The sequence below is a fragment of the Patagioenas fasciata genome, chromosome 1, assembly GCF_037038585.1.
Source record: "Patagioenas fasciata isolate bPatFas1 chromosome 1, bPatFas1.hap1, whole genome shotgun sequence".
NCBI lineage: Eukaryota > Metazoa > Chordata > Aves > Columbiformes > Columbidae > Patagioenas > Patagioenas fasciata.
This window is the reverse complement of record NC_092520.1, coordinates 120,700,461-120,718,651: the sequence shown is the minus strand read 5'-3', so window position 1 is coordinate 120,718,651 and position 18,191 is coordinate 120,700,461. Positions and strand designations below refer to the sequence as shown.

The 18,191-nt window shown below is 38.1% G+C and overlaps 1 protein-coding gene across 1 annotated transcript in view; it reads right to left on the bottom strand.

Moving 5' to 3' along the window:
• ATP10A (ATPase phospholipid transporting 10A (putative)) overlaps positions 1 to 18,191 on the bottom strand; it is a 112,842-nt gene that overhangs the window by 30,924 nt on the left and 63,727 nt on the right. The window contains exons 4-7 of the mRNA XM_065854375.2: positions 12,549 to 12,655; positions 12,324 to 12,455; positions 9,753 to 9,886; positions 8,269 to 8,521 (exon numbers count right to left, since the gene is read on the bottom strand). Of these exons, the coding sequence (XP_065710447.2) occupies positions 8,269 to 8,521; positions 9,753 to 9,886; positions 12,324 to 12,455; positions 12,549 to 12,655 (626 nt within the window). The remainder of the gene's footprint in view (positions 1 to 8,268; positions 8,522 to 9,752; positions 9,887 to 12,323; positions 12,456 to 12,548; positions 12,656 to 18,191) is intronic.

Sequence of the window (18,191 nt, the reverse complement as noted above, 5' to 3'; positions counted from 1 at the left end):
GTTCTCTCTCCATTCAGTGCCTACCTTGTTCTTTGATCCATATGACAGAACCTAGAAGACAGCTCAAAATATTAGGGAGGTCCCTGGTCTTCTTGCCCCTTCAGTTGCACGGTAATGAGCTACAGAGAGGTTCACCTGCACAGGCTCCTTCCTGAAATTTGTTGCACATGCCTTGTGGCAGTGAAGTTCTAATGTGTCCCATCACTCTCATTCACTAATTCCCACTTTCTTCTGCTCTGTAAGCCTCTATGCATTTTCTCAGTAGAAATGCAGATCCCTATGCTGTGAATTTAATTTAACTGATAACAGGTTTGTCTGTATAAGAAGGAGCCTACACTGAGGGTCTGAAGTCTCCAAGCCCTCAATGAAGATGTGAGCCAGGCTGCCCACTGTGCCTCTGCAGCATCCCAGTTGCCTTCCAGAGGAAACATAGGCACGCAGGGAACAAAGAAGCAATGTGGACTTTGTAGTGTGTCACTTAAGGAGGATGCCTCAAGTAGGAGAATGGAGTGGCGCACTGAAGAATTTCTGTCCTTCTCTGCACTGGGGAGGTACAATGGAGCGCACATCTGGGGTGGTATGATGGAGCGCACATCTGGGATGAGGCCTGTGGAGGGCAGTGCCCAGCCTGACAGCACAAGCTCTGCCTTAGTTAATCTTTTCCAAACTCCAGGTTGAAAAACAGTTGCTCAAGGTGACACACTGGTAAGGTTTCCTGCAGTTTACCAATATTTAAGATTTAAATCAATCATAAGCAGCACATTTTGTGCCTCATCTTCACTGAGGCTCTTAGAAGGAAAGCCAGCCTCCAGCAGAGTTGGTGTGACATGTGGACGCCCAGCCTCTCTCAGGAATAGCATAAGAAAAGCTCGGAATTGCCATAGCGATAATCTTCCTCACTCTGGACACTGGGCATTTGAATGGCAGACTGATAGAACACTGCACTTCTTCCCATAACAGGTAATATTCCTTGACAGGGAAAGGACTGGCTACAATTATTCTTTTCAGCTTCGCAAAATGTGTTACCCAGTTGGTCCAGCTCCCTTCCAGGCAGAGTTTTTTCAAAAAAGGACACGATTTCTTTAACAATCATACCTAATCTAAGCTTCTGCTCTGAAAACACATACTGAAATATGTGACTCCAAAGACCCTGAACTGATTATCCTTTCATTCCATGTATAAAAACTCTATGGTTAAGTGGAGAATGCATTTCATGCACAACACACAGTTCTGTTTGCATACCATATCTCTATATTCTTCATTGGTCTTTCTTATTTCTTAAATCTGAAAATATTTTGTTTATTCAACATAGTAAAAGCTGTTTCCTAATGCAGCACTCAGCTTATTTATTAGTATTATACCAATACTGTGTTTCTTCCTAGTCTATGTTATATCAGCTATCTCTTGCTCTCTATACAGGTTTTCATTGTAGCACATTTATTTAATTATTCCTGCCACTGAGAAAATGGAGAAAAAGCGAAAGTAAATACAAGACTAGAACCTCATTTAACCAAGTCAAATGTAATTCTTTTGATACAAATGGTATTATTTCAGTTTTATACCAAGGTAATCTTGATAACAAAAAACAGGCCTTGGCACCTTCCAGCATTTTCTCAAGTGCAGTCTTACATATTATGCAGCTAGAACTAAGAATTTTGAAGAAATAATGAAACCTGGTTCAATCGTTATGTTATGGCTGAGGTTGACAGTGCTTCAGCTGCACAAAGTGTGATTCTTTGGGAACACGCTGTTCCCTCCACCCACTCAGCCCTCTCCGATTCAGAACCTTTTCCTGTGAACTTCATAACCTGAAAGATGCTGTTGTGGGATGCTTTTCAGTTTCAGCACTGAAAATTGATAGCCTTGATCTTCTGTCTGATAGAGAGTTTTTTATTAAGGGCAAAGACACAAACAACTTTGAGAAACACAGCAACGTAATTCATGAAAGTCAAATTTCACTGTCCTTCAGTTCATTGTATATTTATGGCATAAAGAAGAAACAATAATTAATACTTATCCACAAACGCTCTTCCATCTTTCAGAAGACAACAGTAAGCTATAAATAAAACTCCTGTAGTAGCTGCTAGGTATTTGAAGATACTTTTTTTTAAAAAAACCTTTTCATTTCATAATTTTTCTTTTTGCTTGTTTTTGTTTTATCTTCCATGTTACCTGTGTTCTATGATGAGGCATCTGTTTTGCAGGCTGATGGAGACACTGTTGCCACACAGACAGATCCACTAACTGGAAAAGTGGGATCAGGAAATTCGAAAGGACTTCCCTTCAAGCAGAATAAAACTGCAGACCCCCTAAACCAGAATAATTCGGCTTCCAGCATGTGGGCCCTAATTTTGCCATGGGATTAATCCACTTCTCCCCAAACCATTTGAACAATGCTGTCACTGAACTATCATGAAGTAAATCTAGATGTGCAGTACTTAAGCCACTTTATTTCCTTATTATTTTATGAATGCAACCTTATTTCACTTTAAAGTGCACTCTAGTGCCCATATAAAGAGTCAGTCGAGCAGCTAGCATGCTATAAATTTGAACAAGTGTGCTAACGTAATCTAACTTAATTTACATTGCAAGAACTTCCCCATTATGACAAATATTGAGAACAGAAAACACCAAGATTTTCCTTCTTCTCCCCTCTTGGCATCCCCAGAAGCTTAAAATCAATAACTTTAGGTTTTTCATTGAGAACTTCTTACTCTATTTAGAAATGAAGATAATTCCTACTTTTCTGGAGATTTTCCACACAAATTGTGAGTGTAGGTATATGTATTAAAAAAAATATCATCTGTCTCCAAATATGAGTTGTTCTGTCTTCTATAGGATTTAAAATGGGGCACTCTCCATATACTGAGTTCTACATCTGTTAGCACTGGTTGTTTCCTCAGTTACCAATTAAACTTTTTCGAAGCGCAATAACAAATGTAAGAGAAACTACAAACAAGCTATACAGACTGAAGCACCCAGTCCTGCTAAACATCTTGATCTTTCTGAGAAAGGCCTAAGTGGACTACCCTGATTTCTGAAGACTGTCAAATTGTAAAGGTGGCAGATGAGGGGCCCCTTTGGAAACAACAGCCACATTTATTGAAAAGTTTTTATTCATTTTAATGTCTTTTTTCTAATAAATCAAATTCTCCATTGTGGCTGGAATGTGCAGTCTATGTTCTCTGGAATATATACAAAAAGGCTAAGAAAGTTCAGCTACAAAACAGCTCCTCAAACTAAAAAAAGAGGTTTTTTTAATATAATGTACTTTCCCATGAAAAGTAGTTGCTGGCCAATCTTCAGCAAGAAAAAATAGAAAGCAGAAAGAAACTCCTTGTTTCTCAGATTTAGTGATTAAGAATCTTTGCTAGGCAAGAGAAAATCACTGAGGTTTTCATCATCTGCCTTCACTCTCATAAACTTACCTTACTCTTATGTTTTCTGGAGTTTTTTCCACAGTCATTGGAAAGAAGGGGGAGAAATGCAAAGAATGAAAAAGTCAGATTTTTCAGCTGTTTTCATGAAGATTCAGCTTACGTTTTGTCAAAAGTTCCATACAACGAATGGCTAAAACTAGAAAAACAAAGATCACACCCCATAGGCAAGAGTGTGATGAATTCAGCATTTGGAAAACAGCTAGGACACATGTCAGGCCAAGAGCATCTGGTTGTAGCTAAATCATATAATGACTTTCAGAAGCACAGTCAGCTTTTGGGCACCTGCTGTCCCTGGGATTAGCAGACAGACTTGGGGCATGGCCAGTTCCATGAGTTGCTAAAAGCTGGCTACCAGCCTGAAGGGAAGCGCTATGGTGTGGTAATGTAAACTTTCACATAGGGAACAATCCTCTTTTTTTCTGTGCTAACATTCTTTTAGGTTAGGAGGAAGTACTGATTAGAAGGATATTTTTTGTGGTGTGTAACACTCCTTTGCAGTATCACCTTACTGTGGAAGCAACACATTGCAAGGTGTCATCTTTAAGAAGTAACAGATAGATACAATTCCATCCATTTCTGAGATTTAACTAGAGTATAGTGCCAATGGGTACTGTATAAATGCCCAGGACATTTATGAATGGGACAATCATTCTTCCATTTGGAGTGGTCCAAGACATACCCTGCTCCTGAATTAATACTCTGCAAATCAAGAAGAACCTTTGAAGGAGACAACAGAACAGATTTAAAGAACACAGGTTGCACAGACATGAGGTGGGAATTCCCTTCACCTGTATTCAGTATTCACAGAGAAACAGGCATGTATTGGACGACAAACAAGTCTGATGAATTGGATCCTACAAATGCTTAATTTTCTTCAGTAACTATAAAGTCACTATCTTCCATACAAATATTTAAAATGGAGTAACAAGAATCCTATCTGTATCAACACAGTCTCCATAGGGCCCAAACTGGCAGTGCAAATGCCCATAGTTTGATCTCTATCAGTGCATAAACTATCATCAAAATATTACAGGTGACCTCAACAATGATGAATATTTGATCATGGAACTGTTGCTGAGTATACTCACATCTTCCCTCACAGCCTCCATAACTGTTCCTGGATTCCTCTTCACTGCTAAGCTCTCACATAGTAGTACTCATGAGTAATACTTTGTCCTACCTCCAGTTGGCCAAGAGATTCTGTTCCATGCTGGTGCAATTTATTGGCCCCTATTATGCATGTTTTTGTCACCTCTTGTCTAGACTAAAACAATGCAATACTCCTGGGCATAGTGCCATCAGCCTCATAAGAGAGTTAGAGCCTGCAGGAAAGTGTTTTCTCCAGCAAATTCATGAAAACTGTCATTTGCTTCCTATACTACCTAAAAAAAAAGTATTAAGTCTTGTTCAAGGTTTCAGTTTCTATTTTAGAAGCATTTAATTACTTCAGCCCTGCACAAGGTCCACATCAACCTCTGTGATGAAAACCATGATTAACATGTCCATGTCTGATGCAAAACAGAACTCTCCCTCGTAATCATAAAGCTCACCTTTCACATGGGGAATTTCCATGGCTTTGTGGAACAAATTTCCAAAGAAAATAAAGACACTCCCACCACTCAAGGAAAAGACAAGCCACCTTAAATATGCCAAACCTAACACAGCGTAACGTACACCTTTTAAGTATCCCCCAAACCCAAACAGATTGTGCACAATGCGCATAGGGAGAGGAAGAAGGGGAAAGAACAAGCTACACATAAGGAAAGGCACATGCTCTAGTGGAAGGAACTCAGATATGATGATGACAAATGCAGTATAAAAACCCCTGCAGATCAGAAAAGAGTGGGATAACAGCTCATAACTGAACAAATTTTAGGGAGAAAAGCTTATAATGTGGCATAGAGAAAATTTGTGAAGGCTATGCACAATCTGTTGAGTAATTAACAGATACACAGCAGGCCTAGGTTATGCACAAAAAAAATGCTTTAAAAGAAAATTGAAGTTTTGAAGTGAGGTAATTTCAGACCTCAATCTGCCACTGTGGGCACAGCTTTCCCCTTCTGTGTGTGTGCATGGCTGAGCCCCAGAACACAGGGCCTCCAAATGACTTCAGAAGAAAATTTGCCAGAACTTAGCATGGGAAAAAAGTGTGTTCCATCTGAAACTTGTTCTTGGATATGGCTGGAGTTGTTCTGTCTGAAATTTCTACCCCAGAATTCATGCCTGAGGCGAACATCTGGCATGGAAAACTTGAACCAAACTATTAAAATTCTGTAAAACCATCTATAACAGAAAACAGGATCTTATCATGAGAAGGGTCAAGCAACTGGAATAACAGGCACTGCTACGCAGCCACAGTAGAATAACAAACTTGGGCCAAATAGCTGAGAACAAGTATATTTCCATCCTGAGCTATCTGCTTTTACAGTAGAAACTGATTTGTTCTAGCTTTTGAATCTTGATATGTTCACAGCAATTTTAAATTAATTTTTTCATCTAAAGTACTACTCAGTGTTTGATTCCAAGTAGCAAACCACTATGCCTGAAAAATTCCTCAGATAAGCAATGAAAGACATACATATCTTTGAAATGGATAATAAAAGGCAGATGCATTTTACTTGGCTTTCTCACATATATTGCAGCCTCAGATCACTTGCCAAATGAAATATTTTAGAATTTTCTAATTTATGAAATCTTCAGCAAAACCTGAGGTGTAGAGCAGGATGGCATCAGTTATAACATATCCTCAAAACCTCAGAGGGCAGTTCATATACTCTGGTCTAAAACATAGACATTTGTAAGCAAGCACACAGCAATGAAATGCTGTTTGTGCACTCCCTAAAACCAGAAAAAGCAGTGAAAAACATTTTACCATACCTTAAAAGGAAGGTTACAGGAGCAGAAAAAGTAAGAGATGGCTAGAAAATCAGACTAAAGAATAGATCTAACAAAAAACTTGAATGAAGAATAACTCTTATTGTGTTATTAATCCTGATTATAGGGAGCAAAATCAATAGAAATTATCACAATTTATATAGAGAATGACAAAGAAAGGCCCATTTTCTGTAGAGGAGAAAAAAGAAAAGAATAAATTATTGTGTATAAAATACTGTGTATAAATTGTGTCTCAATTTAAAAACTGTATTTGTCAGAAATTTTATACTGACTAGAGTTAAAAGAAAGCCCAAACATAGCTGCATGTGGAAAGAATGACCGAAATATATACTTATTTGACACTTCTGTTTGTAGTGAAATTCATTCTGCTTTCATTAACATTTACATTGTAATCTGAAGTCATAAGAGGAAAGCATGGGGAAAGTTAGATTACTGTTAAATACATTATATTTGAAGAAAAAAAGGTCTGAAACTCAATACTCAAATTCAGGAGCCTGAGTTCAGCCTACATATCAGCTGACTATATCAAGCTCATAATAATAGCCTTTCTGCACTGTTTTAGTCGGCAGTACCATCATTATTCCTGCAAGGAAATCAGTATAAATAAGCAAATTATCAATGGCAAGGAAAAATTAAAAAAATAATTAATTTTCAGAGTTTCACAAGCACAACTAGGAGTCCAGAAACACACTCTTAATTCTAATTCTTCTCTCTTTCTTACCTACAGCACAGAGGTAGGAAGTCACAGTTTCTCCCTGTTTTTCCTTCTGTGACACTGGGATAGTAACACTATCCAAACACCTAGTTTCTTGAAGAACAGTGCCTTAAATATAAGGTCTCAGTACTATTTTAAAGTAGGAGGAAAAAACCCAATCCTTGCAAAATCCAAAATTTAAAAATGCCTTTTTCCAATTAGAAATTTTATAAACTCTCTAAAGCATGTTTTAGATTTTCCAGTCTATTTTGACTGTTTTTCTTATTCTGTATCTTATTTGTAAGATGAACTTCTGTAATGGTCTTCCAGAAAATCTTCTAATCAGTGATGTTTTTAAGCTATGTAGATTAAGAAACTTATTGCAAATAGGAATGCAATACTGTACCTATAATATTTTCCTGCATACAGACACAGAATGATTTGAAGAGTTAAGATCTGTTATGTCAAAAAAGATAACAACAAAACATTAGAGGAAAATAACACAAATTGCAAACAAATCACAAACCAGGATCAGGAAATCACTTCATAATTGGAAAAGGGTGATGAGATGACACAGGGATGACAACCCTCACATTCCCTTGTGACAAAGAGTGACTTTTTAGTGTTTCAGGAGCCTGATACTTGGAGACAATCTCTCAACTGCAGCGTTCATGCAGCAGTGAAGATACCTTAATGCAGACACCTGCCACACAGCAGCACAGAAAAGAATCTGACAAAGGTGACAGAAAGTATGTCGTTAGATCAGATTCTGTTTCTTGTTAATATGAAAGCCAGCACCTTTTTTACATTTATTTCTCAGCACAAAAGGATAATCTCATCCCAGGTATTCAATCAGACACTAATCTGGCTGTATGCTTAAAACCGGCATTTACATAGCATACTTCAAAACAAATGTGATACCAGCAGCACTATTCAATTTGCTTAAATTAGCCATGTGCTCAAGTGCTTTACTAGATCAGCAGCTAAAGCCAGAAGGTTTAACTGTCTTGACAACATCCTGTAGATGATGTTACAGAACACTTTGATAAGATTGTTGTTGCTAGCTGAACACTGACATCAAATTACACTAATCTGAAAAAAGCTATTGTGGAGTTTGCTGAGCAGATACATGCAATTTCTTTCAGTTTTCTTTTTGATTTAAGATTACAGTAACTTTTATATCTACTTCAGGTTGCCCAAAGTACAACTGCTAGATAGAAAACAAGATCATGAGCTCACCGTTATCATCATGGGAATACTCTATTCCAGAAACAGTGCATCTTCGGAAAACCATCTTGTTTTCAGTAAGTGTCCCAGTCTTGTCTGAAAAGATAAACTGCACCTGACCTAAGTCTTCTGTGATATTTAAAGCTCGGCACTGCAGCTGAGAGTCTGTTTCTTCATCATATAAATCTTTATCTTGATGAATAAAGTATACTTGGCAGATTTTAACTATTTCAATGGATACATACAAAGAAATTGGAATCAGAACCTAAAATACACAAAAACAAAGAGAATTAAGTGAAAACAAAAGCAAGGATACAATAAATTGATAAAATCTAGTTAGCTTGGTACTAGAGTAGAACATAAAGAGGCTATGCACTTTAAGATACTGTAAAGATACTAGCATGTTTGAAAAGAGCTTATTTACTGTGTTAGATGAGGAAAACCTATGGTGAATTTCAGAGTTGAAATGCATTATTATGTCTAGAAGGGTGATTACCAAAACTTCAACAGAAATTTTTTTTTTTTTTTTTTTGCTAAGAAGGTGAGGCTGAAAAGAACTAGGAAAGGAAAAAACAAAACAAAACAAAACAAAACAAAACCAACATAACTCCAAAACAGAAATACAGTCAGAATCCTGTATCTGTGAAAAAATGGAATAAATTTATCCTGCATTAATAGGCTGTTTACAAATTCACTTTGCAGGAATACAAGAAACAAAATGAGAAGTGTTAATCTAATGAACAATTTTTTTCCCTTCGCTTTTACACTGCAGGTTATTTGAATGAAGAACACACTTTATAATTGCTGAAGAAAGAGATATGAGAAGAAGTTTCTCCAGAAAAGATTTTAAACTGTTTCTTGAGGATTGTCAAAATTTTGTACATGAGTTTTTCCCTGCAGCTGTTTTTCAGCTTTTAACAGAATTTGTATTTTAGTGGATGTATGGAGTTAAGAGCAGTACCTTTAGAAAGCAGGTGAAAGAAATATACACCTTATGTTCATACCCGAAGTGTATTGTGTGACACTGTACTCAAAGTGGCACCCGTAGTCTTTGACGTGCTGTTCCACGGTGGGTAGATATGAAGAATAAATCTTGTTTTGTCCCAGCAGGGCCCACTGCATCCTGTCTCTTCCTACTTGTTTAGGATAAAATAAAACCTGAGTCTTCTGGGGCAAGTTCTCAGATTATTATCTTCTCCAATGTCAAGGGAGCTCTGACAGTTTACTGTGTGCATCAATTGGTTTATTTTTCAAAGAAGTTATAATATTTTTACCACTGGGTGGACCACTTCTTTTATTTAATTTATCTTTCTGTTTCTATATTATGATATACCCTATAGTTAAAATCTAATTTTAAAGTGACTAAATATACTTATTTTTAGTGCTTGATTAGCTTCCTACATGCCTTAGTGGTAGGTGTACTACCCATACTGCGCGTTTATAGCTTTACTACTGCAAAATATGAACAGAGGTGACAGCATGTACAACTTGATTACCTGGAAAACTATGATCACTGTCAGAAATAAATACACTGAAGCTAAAACAGGAGACAAATATTTGCCATCAGGCCCCGGAACATCAAAAATTGGTTTCTTCTTCTCACCATATTGCCATACCCATAGGCCATGACCTGCAGAAGAGTTGAAAAAGAGAAAAATGCAAATTACCTCCAAGGAAAAATGCTTATGGTGTGAATTTACTCTTAGAGTTGAGTTACACGGGAATGTGATATTTGGTTTTAACTATTCTGCATGACTTTTGATAAAGGCCCCAACCTCATGTTATTTTCTGCCTTGGTATTTGGGATTTGAGAAGGGGGTTTGTCTGGCCTTAAGGACAGCATGCAAGAGTAATTTCTCATATCTTTATCCAAATAAAGTGAGTTTCCTGGTCAAATTAGTAGTTTAGTCTCTTTCTGTAATCAGCAGAGAAAACCAGACTTCTGAAAGTGATATACAGTATGTTAAAATAAAAGAACTCCATTGACTACACTAGGTATATCAGTAGGTAGCTATCACTAAACTAGTTCCAGCTGGATAAAGCCAGAAGAGACTTTAAATCTTACTGTACGAATCTTACCTACTTACCTCTTAGTCTACAGAACTAATGAAACAACAGTATCAGCAGACTCATGAGCATGGAAGCTGAGGAACTAAGAACAGACGAAATTCTAAGCCTTGCTCAAACCCGTATTTATTGTGCTGATAACTAAATAAAGATAAGGTTGTTATTATTATTTTGGGAAAACTACATTCTTGCTAAAGAGACAGAAAGTTGCCTTTTTAAGTAGAGCACTAGGATTTGCAGTCCTGAAAGACCTAAAATGGTATGCCTGATGTTTTTAAGGTTAAAAACAAGGAATAATTCCCCCATGATAAGATGCATTTCAACTACCTCCACTGTATGTCAGAGACTGAAAAAAAGTACAAAGACCTACTTTAAAAGTAATCTTTTGTAAGCCACAGCTGTCAAGGTTTTAAACTGACCTTTGCACCTTGATATAAAACCAGCTAAGAACTCTTGAAAAATAAAACCAATCTGTGAGTTAAGTGAGCAAATTATTTTGTCTCTGTACAAGAAATACAAGCATATTATCATACTAACGTCTTTATTGATGTCTCTACTTTTATTCTTGAGAGGAAAAATTGAAGCCCCACCCTTAGACTGACCCACATTGAGACTCGTTTTATAAATATCCTTAGTCAGATTTTCAAAATAGTTAAGTGTCATACATCCAGTTACACTTTCTCAACAGAAGGTACAAAAATTGCCTGGCTCTTACAGAACACAGCTTTGTGGGTCTTGAAGCACCAGGCATCTGTTTTCTAAGGTCTCAAGAAAGTTTCTTCCCAGCTGTTTTTCATTTTTACGACTTCCAGCAGTTTGCTTCGGCCCTCTGCTGGGGACTTCTGTCCTTGTAGGAGACATGACAGAAGGGAAAGTGTAGGTGTCACCTACTGCCTGCCACCTCCTCCTGCTCATGTTCAGGCATCTCGGGAGTTTGAGCTGAGCTGCAGCCACCACAGTGGACATCTGGCTGCCACCGCTCTGGAGACAACACATCGGATGGAGTGGCAGAGGGGACAGCTGCAGGCAGGGACTCCCTGCTGTCAAACCTCCCAGGGCACTGCAGCCCTGAAGGCTGGACTCCCCAACGCTGAGACGCCACACAAGAGTGTCATGAACCCAGTGGAAATAAATCTGCTGTCTGATTTGCAGCTGGAAATACTCATCTGAAAGCAGCATTTAACAATACATGGAAAAGCCACGCAGAGACGTATTAAAATGGCAAAAGATTGTTATTAGACTACACCATGGTTGTTAGGAAACATTCTGGTGTTTATGCCGCATGACTCACACACAAACATTACAGGACACACAAACACTAAGGATATGGAATTCATATGCCATATATAAAGAATCGGTTTGGGTGCCAAATGTAAAACTCAATTCTTTCTCACAAATGAATAGAAAAATGGCCCAAAGAGTGCTAACTTGAACTTCAGTATTTTCTTAAACACTCCATAAAGTCTAAAGAGTCTCTTAATCGGATTTATGCAGATTTAGACTTTTATTTATTTTTTCTCTATGAAAGCTGCAGCCTTAGGGACAGTGCATCAATGTCTTACACTGTCCTCTTGTTTTAATAAATAGTACTGGGGAATAGCACTGTGCTAATTATATTTATTCTCTGCTGATGAACTATTTTGTTGACTTTTTGGGAGTTCGAGCATGTTACACTCTATCACCTGTAATTTTGAGGTGACTACATATTAAGTGGTTTCTTTTGGACTTGATATTTTTGGCTGTTGACAAGGGTGGTGGATTATAAGCCTTCAATTCTCTCATACTAATAGCTTCTATTTGATTGATACTAAGATGCTATTTAGATGAGCTTATGTATCAAGACATCTTGATCTCAAAGAAGAAAACAACAAAAATTAGGTAGTATGGGGGCAGCTGTATGGATTTCATGTTTTGGCAGATACCTATGTTTCTGATAAAGCTAAGCAAAGGAATCCTAAGCGAGTCTGATACTTAGGTTTCTTCTTTTGAAGAGCACTTACCAATGGCAGAAAACAGACACATGATTAGAAGTATGAGGACACACCAAAGGACATCGGCATTCATCTGTCTTTCAAGCTTACTGCGTTTGTAACGGGGTCCATTATTATTTAAGAAAGCTTTGGTCTCATGCCCTGTAGAAGCAATTAGATTACATGATGTAACATGGATTTTTTCTTATTATTTTAAGGAAATTATAAAAAGTCAGATGGAAAACCAGCCTTTACCTGCATAGATTACTATTCCTGCAACTTCTTCTGTATTTCTAATGGTACATCCACGCAACAAAAGATTTTCTTTGAACAGTCCATCCTTTTTTCCACTTCTATGTACACTGCAGAAAATTTAAAAACAGAACAGAGCACAGCTTGTCAAAATGTTAAGCTTGGTAAATCATACTTACTCTGTAATATAACAAGTCCAGGAAACACGTTCACAATTTAAGACCTTTTGTCAACCTGATGGTGAAGTATTTCCTTAGATCTTCCTCCTGGGAAGATTCTCTGGCAGATTTTGAAAACTGAGAATACCTACCCCAGAATCTCAGACACGCAGCAGCCCAGCTGGAGCAGTACCAGTTGCTGTTGGATATACAAACATACCGGACAAATGCTTGCTAGAAATACGTGGGCCAAACCTACAGCACGTGTCCAGCATCAGAAGTGTCTCACTGAGCCTAAGAAAGACAAAATGGCCTGCACCCTGATGATTCTTGTTGACTAGCACCAAAACACATGAGAAAAATGGAAAATAGTAACATTTCTGCTTCAATTTATTGTCTTACTGATTGCCAGCTGGAGAATTACCCAAATTTGTCTGAGCCTAAGCTATGAGAAATAATTTCTTAATGATTCCATATTATACAAATTACACTACTAGTAGGATTCTGCCATTCCTCTGCTTTTTAAGGCTGAATTCTACATTAGCCTTTCTTAAAAATCATAAGGAGGTTAGTTTGAATTTCCAATAAAGTCTCCAAACAATGGTTATGATCTCTGTTAATAAATAAGACTTTTTAAAGATAAACCTACTTAAGAAGTGACTGCTTTGGTGTATGATTTTATAGCCTTCATAATTTTTTACACTTCACAGTAACAGTGGACTGTGACAGGCATGCTGTACACGACAACCTCTATATACAATTACTTCTGTATTTTTTCTGTAGAATTAAATGTATGGTCTTTATATCTTAGCTTATACAACTGCTCCAAAGCAATGGTGCCGCATCTGAAGTTAACCTGTAGGTGCCAAGACCTCAATCTACTGTCCGCACGCACGGCCTAAGCCTTCTCACCACAACTCATCCCTACATGCATTTAGTACTGCTTTTTACTTTTCCATATCCAGATGAAGTCATTTGACTCACCTGTTGCTCACCAGACCTTTAGGAAACATGAATGAAATAAAAACCTTGGGAGGAAGAAGCTGGCAGGGGCTGGAGGAAACTCATTTGTTTCCTTGTCTGCACTCACTCCCAGTGACTCAGTAACAGAACATACATATAAGGCGACTGGGCACTGATGATAAAAGGAAGAAAAAATTACAGACACCAAGGTCTGGATTGAAAAATAATGGAAACTAGAGTTAGATACAACTGCTCACTTAGATAAAAAACCTGCTAAGGCTATAACTTTATGTCCCAGTGGAGAGATGGCTTAGATCCCATTTCTAGCCTTGCAAAGTTATAAACCTTAAGCTTGTTACACAGTCTGAACACTCTGTTTTTCTCTGCTTTCTGGATTCAGGCCAGTGTAACTTTGGAGGCAAAGAAGGAAACTTTTCTCTGTCAGTATTTAAAGCAGTGGCCGGCAGAAGCCGCTGCGACACCCGGAACGTGAAGGCCAGACAGTGAGGAAAGGCGCTGGGGAGCGCAGGTGCAACACGCACTTCTCTGCAATTTCTCAGGTGGATGACACCGCAAATATGCAGTATCTAAACATTTAAAATACACACGCACCATGAATTAGAAGAAGTGGGCAGAATAGAGATGCATTTAGCTACTACTTCGCTACGGCGCTCTGAAAGTGTTTGTGTAGAAATAAGCCTCCTTGTTTAAGACGGCAACACAAAATAAAGTCCGATGGTGGCCCAATTCAGCCTTTGACTGTATTTTTCCTAGTAATGTGTTTACTGGCATTAAATAGCAAGGTGACATATCAAAACTGTATTCAAAGAGAGTATTTTCTTTCACTCTCTGGTTACTCGAGTGTCTTACAAAGGAAACGGTAGAGCTGGCATTACTTTCCTAGGCTTGACACTCCGAAAGAAAATATTCAACAATCTTAAACATAGTCTCAGTGCACACCATTAGTCATAACCTCCCTGACTCTCAATTCTGATGAAACTTAGTCTTTATTGTTCTTATTTTTTTTTCTTTTTTTTTTTTTTCAGGAAAGGTGGTGTCACTGTAGCACATGAAAGAGACATCGCTGTATACATTCATACATTTTTTTCTTTAAAAAGTTGTAACATGATTTTATATGAATTTGGTTTTGTTATGACAAACTTTGAATTAGAAATGAACATATGTATTCATATAATTATAATTATAATAATAATTATAGTAATTATTATTATTATTATTTCTTGCTCTATTTATTTTGGTATGATCAGATGAAGTTTTCAGTTCTTGTCTAATAATAAAATTTTTACTTTCAGAAAAAAGCTGAAAAGACAGAATGCCAACTACTGCTTTTCCTTTTCCCTTGCTCATATACAGAAATCTAGAAACAAGATTTAAAAGCCAAATTTGATATTTTTGGAACCTGGCATGGGATTTGTGAATGTTTGCCATGTATATGGCACATAATCTAGCTAGACCTATACAGGCAAAGGGCATGTTAGGTTTTATTCTATTCTTACACAGAAGTCTTCTTAGAGGGGAAATAAAAATGAAGGAATGCAGAGGATGCAGAAACTGCAAAACAGTATTAAAGCAAACACCTGAGTAGAACCCGTAGCCTGCCTGTCTGTCTGCACATCCAGAGTGTGCTCAATGCAGATTGTGCCAACATTATTGAAGAAGTCATATATAGTAATGTGTACACTACACTTTTACAGATGTAGAGTAGAGCCATGGCTGTTTCAATGCATTTTGAAATATTTTTGTGATTTTTTTGTTATCTGTCTCCTTTTACCCTGTCCTGCCTGTGCTACATTGGTTACCAATAGTGATCACATTTCCAAGTAACTGTGGGGAACAGAATTTTACATGTTTACAACACACACAGACACACAGACACACAAATATTTGTATTCCCTGAAAAATTTGTCAGCACAGATATTAGAATCAAAGGAGTTATTCATGTTTCAAATAGAAAAAAAAAAATAGTCAAAACTGGTAACCTACTAAGTTTGCTGATGACACCAAGCTGGGAGGAGTGGCTGACACGCCAGAAGGCTGTGCTGCCATCCAGTGGGATCTGGACAGGCTGGAGAGTTGGGTGGGGAATAACCTGATGAAATTTAACAAGTGAAAGTGCAGAGTCCTGCATCTCGGCAGGAACAACTCCAGGTTCCAGTATAGGTTAAGAAATTACATATTTACAGAGAGCAGTGTAGGGGAAAGGGACCTGGGGGTCCTGGTGGAGAGCAGGATGATCATGAGCCAGCACTGTGCCCTTGTGGCCAGGAAGGCCAATGGCATCCTGGGGTGAATTAGAAGGGGGGTGGTTAGTAAGTCAAGAGAGGTTCTCCTTCCCCTCTACTGTGCCCTGGTGAGACCACACCTGGAGTATTGTGTCCAGTTCTGGGCCCCTCAGTTCAAGAAGGACAGGGAACTGCTGGGGAGAGTCCAGCGTAGGGCAGCCAAGATGATGAAAGGAGTGGAGCATCTCCCTTATGAAGAAAGGCTGAGGGAGCTGGGTCTCTTTAGTTTGGAGAAGAGGAGACTAAGGGGGGACCTTATTAGTGTCTATAAGTATATAAAAGGTGAGTGCCATGAGGATGGAGCCAGGCTTTTCTCCGTGGCAAGCAATTATAGGACAAGGGGTAATGGGATCAAGTTGGATCACAAGAGATTCCACTTAAATTTGAGAAAAAACTTCTTCTCAGTGAGGGTGACAGAGCACTGGAACAGGCTGCCCGCAGGGGTCGTGGAGTCTCCTACTCTGGAGACATTCAAAACCCACCTGGACATGTTCCTGTGTAACCTCATCTAGGTGTTCCTGTTCTGGCAGGGGGATTGGACTAGATGATCTTCTGAGGTCCCTTCCAATCTCAAACATATTGTGATACTGTGATACTGTGGTAAGTGGTCAAAACATCAGGCAAACTTTGACAGCACAGCTTTTACATATGGATCTCTTGAAAGTCTGTTTCATATCATCCCTATTTAAATATCTCAGTAACATTTCTTTTCAGGTTAGCTGTTATAATATCAGCTGGGAGCTACTCAAACCTTTATTTCAAGCACTGACTAGTGGTAAGATTTTGAACAAGAGTTAAGATCTGAGTTTGACATCGCAATGACATGTTTCAATTCAGATGTGCTAATTACTATTCATCTTGCTAATGGATGATCTGATATAGACCCATGATTTTGTGATACTAATGAAGATCTAAAAAGAGAGGGGAAAAAAAAAGCTTTCTCCCTTGATAATTTAGGAGACGGACTGTTTATTTGTTGAGGGGTTGGTCCCTGCTCTTTTCTTCAAATACGCCATGGTCCTTTACATGTTAATCTCCTGTAGCATAACTGAGAGACCTGGAAATCACCTGATGCTTTCTGCCAGATTCAAAACTCATGTCTTGGCTTTCTGCTGTGTCAAAATACATTCACATCATTTGCAAAACATTAAAATATGAAGAAGATTAGATAGAATCAATATTGAACAACAGTCTTCCAAAAGGTACTACCATGTTACCTGCTATATAATTCAAATGGTTCTGTAACTTATATGCTACAGGTATTTTCCACATGGAGTACATAAGTAAATATATAATGAAAGAAAAATTTGTGCATATCTTCTACAGTATCCAACCTCTGCTTAATATTTTGGGGACAAAGATTCACATACATAGAAATATGCTAGAAAAGTTGCCAAACTTTCCATTTCCATATGTGGAAATGTCATTTCTGCAGCAGAGCAGGCTCTCTATTAATGTAGACAGTTACACACCCTCATACAGTAACGTCTAATACTAAACTTTTATCTTTAAATGAACTGTACAGCTTTATGCTGCTAAATAAAGGAACACATTTTCCCACACTACAACTAACCTGATTTATACCAGTTGGCAGTATACTCTACACAATCTGTGACATCTGAGAGCAGGAACTGAGGTGGTAAATAGCATCACTACAAAAAAACTGCAGCAGTTTACCTTGTGCCATTTATGCAATTGAATACTGCTTATCGCTCCTAATCAATATGCATAACAAATAATTCATTAAATATCCCGGCCTCTCACTCTCCATTTGGTTATGGACTGTAGAAAAATAAGTCATACAAGAGTGCATCTCCTAAGTCACCACTGTTGGCGTGCCTGCACCCTGCAGTCCCAGCTATGTTAGAAGCAAAGTGCTTTGCACATCCTAAAACTTTTGCTTCAGAGCAGGACTAATGGGCCAGAGACCAGCATCTTCGTAATGTGGTTCTGTTTGTTTAGAATTAAGTCAAATGGCCACAGGTGATTCTGCCTGGTAATGTACAAGGACACCCACTGTGTGAGACAACTGTATTTTGTCTGAATGAGAGGAAAGGATGGTGCCATAGCTGAAGAAATACCAGTTTTGCCTTCTGATTTTCCTCAATTACCCTTATATTAAAAGGAACATCAAACAGACCCATCTTCAAAAAAACAGTGTACAACAGATTGTGTTTGTTTGTTGGCTTTCTTGCACTGGTTTTCTATTTCCTCCCATTTCC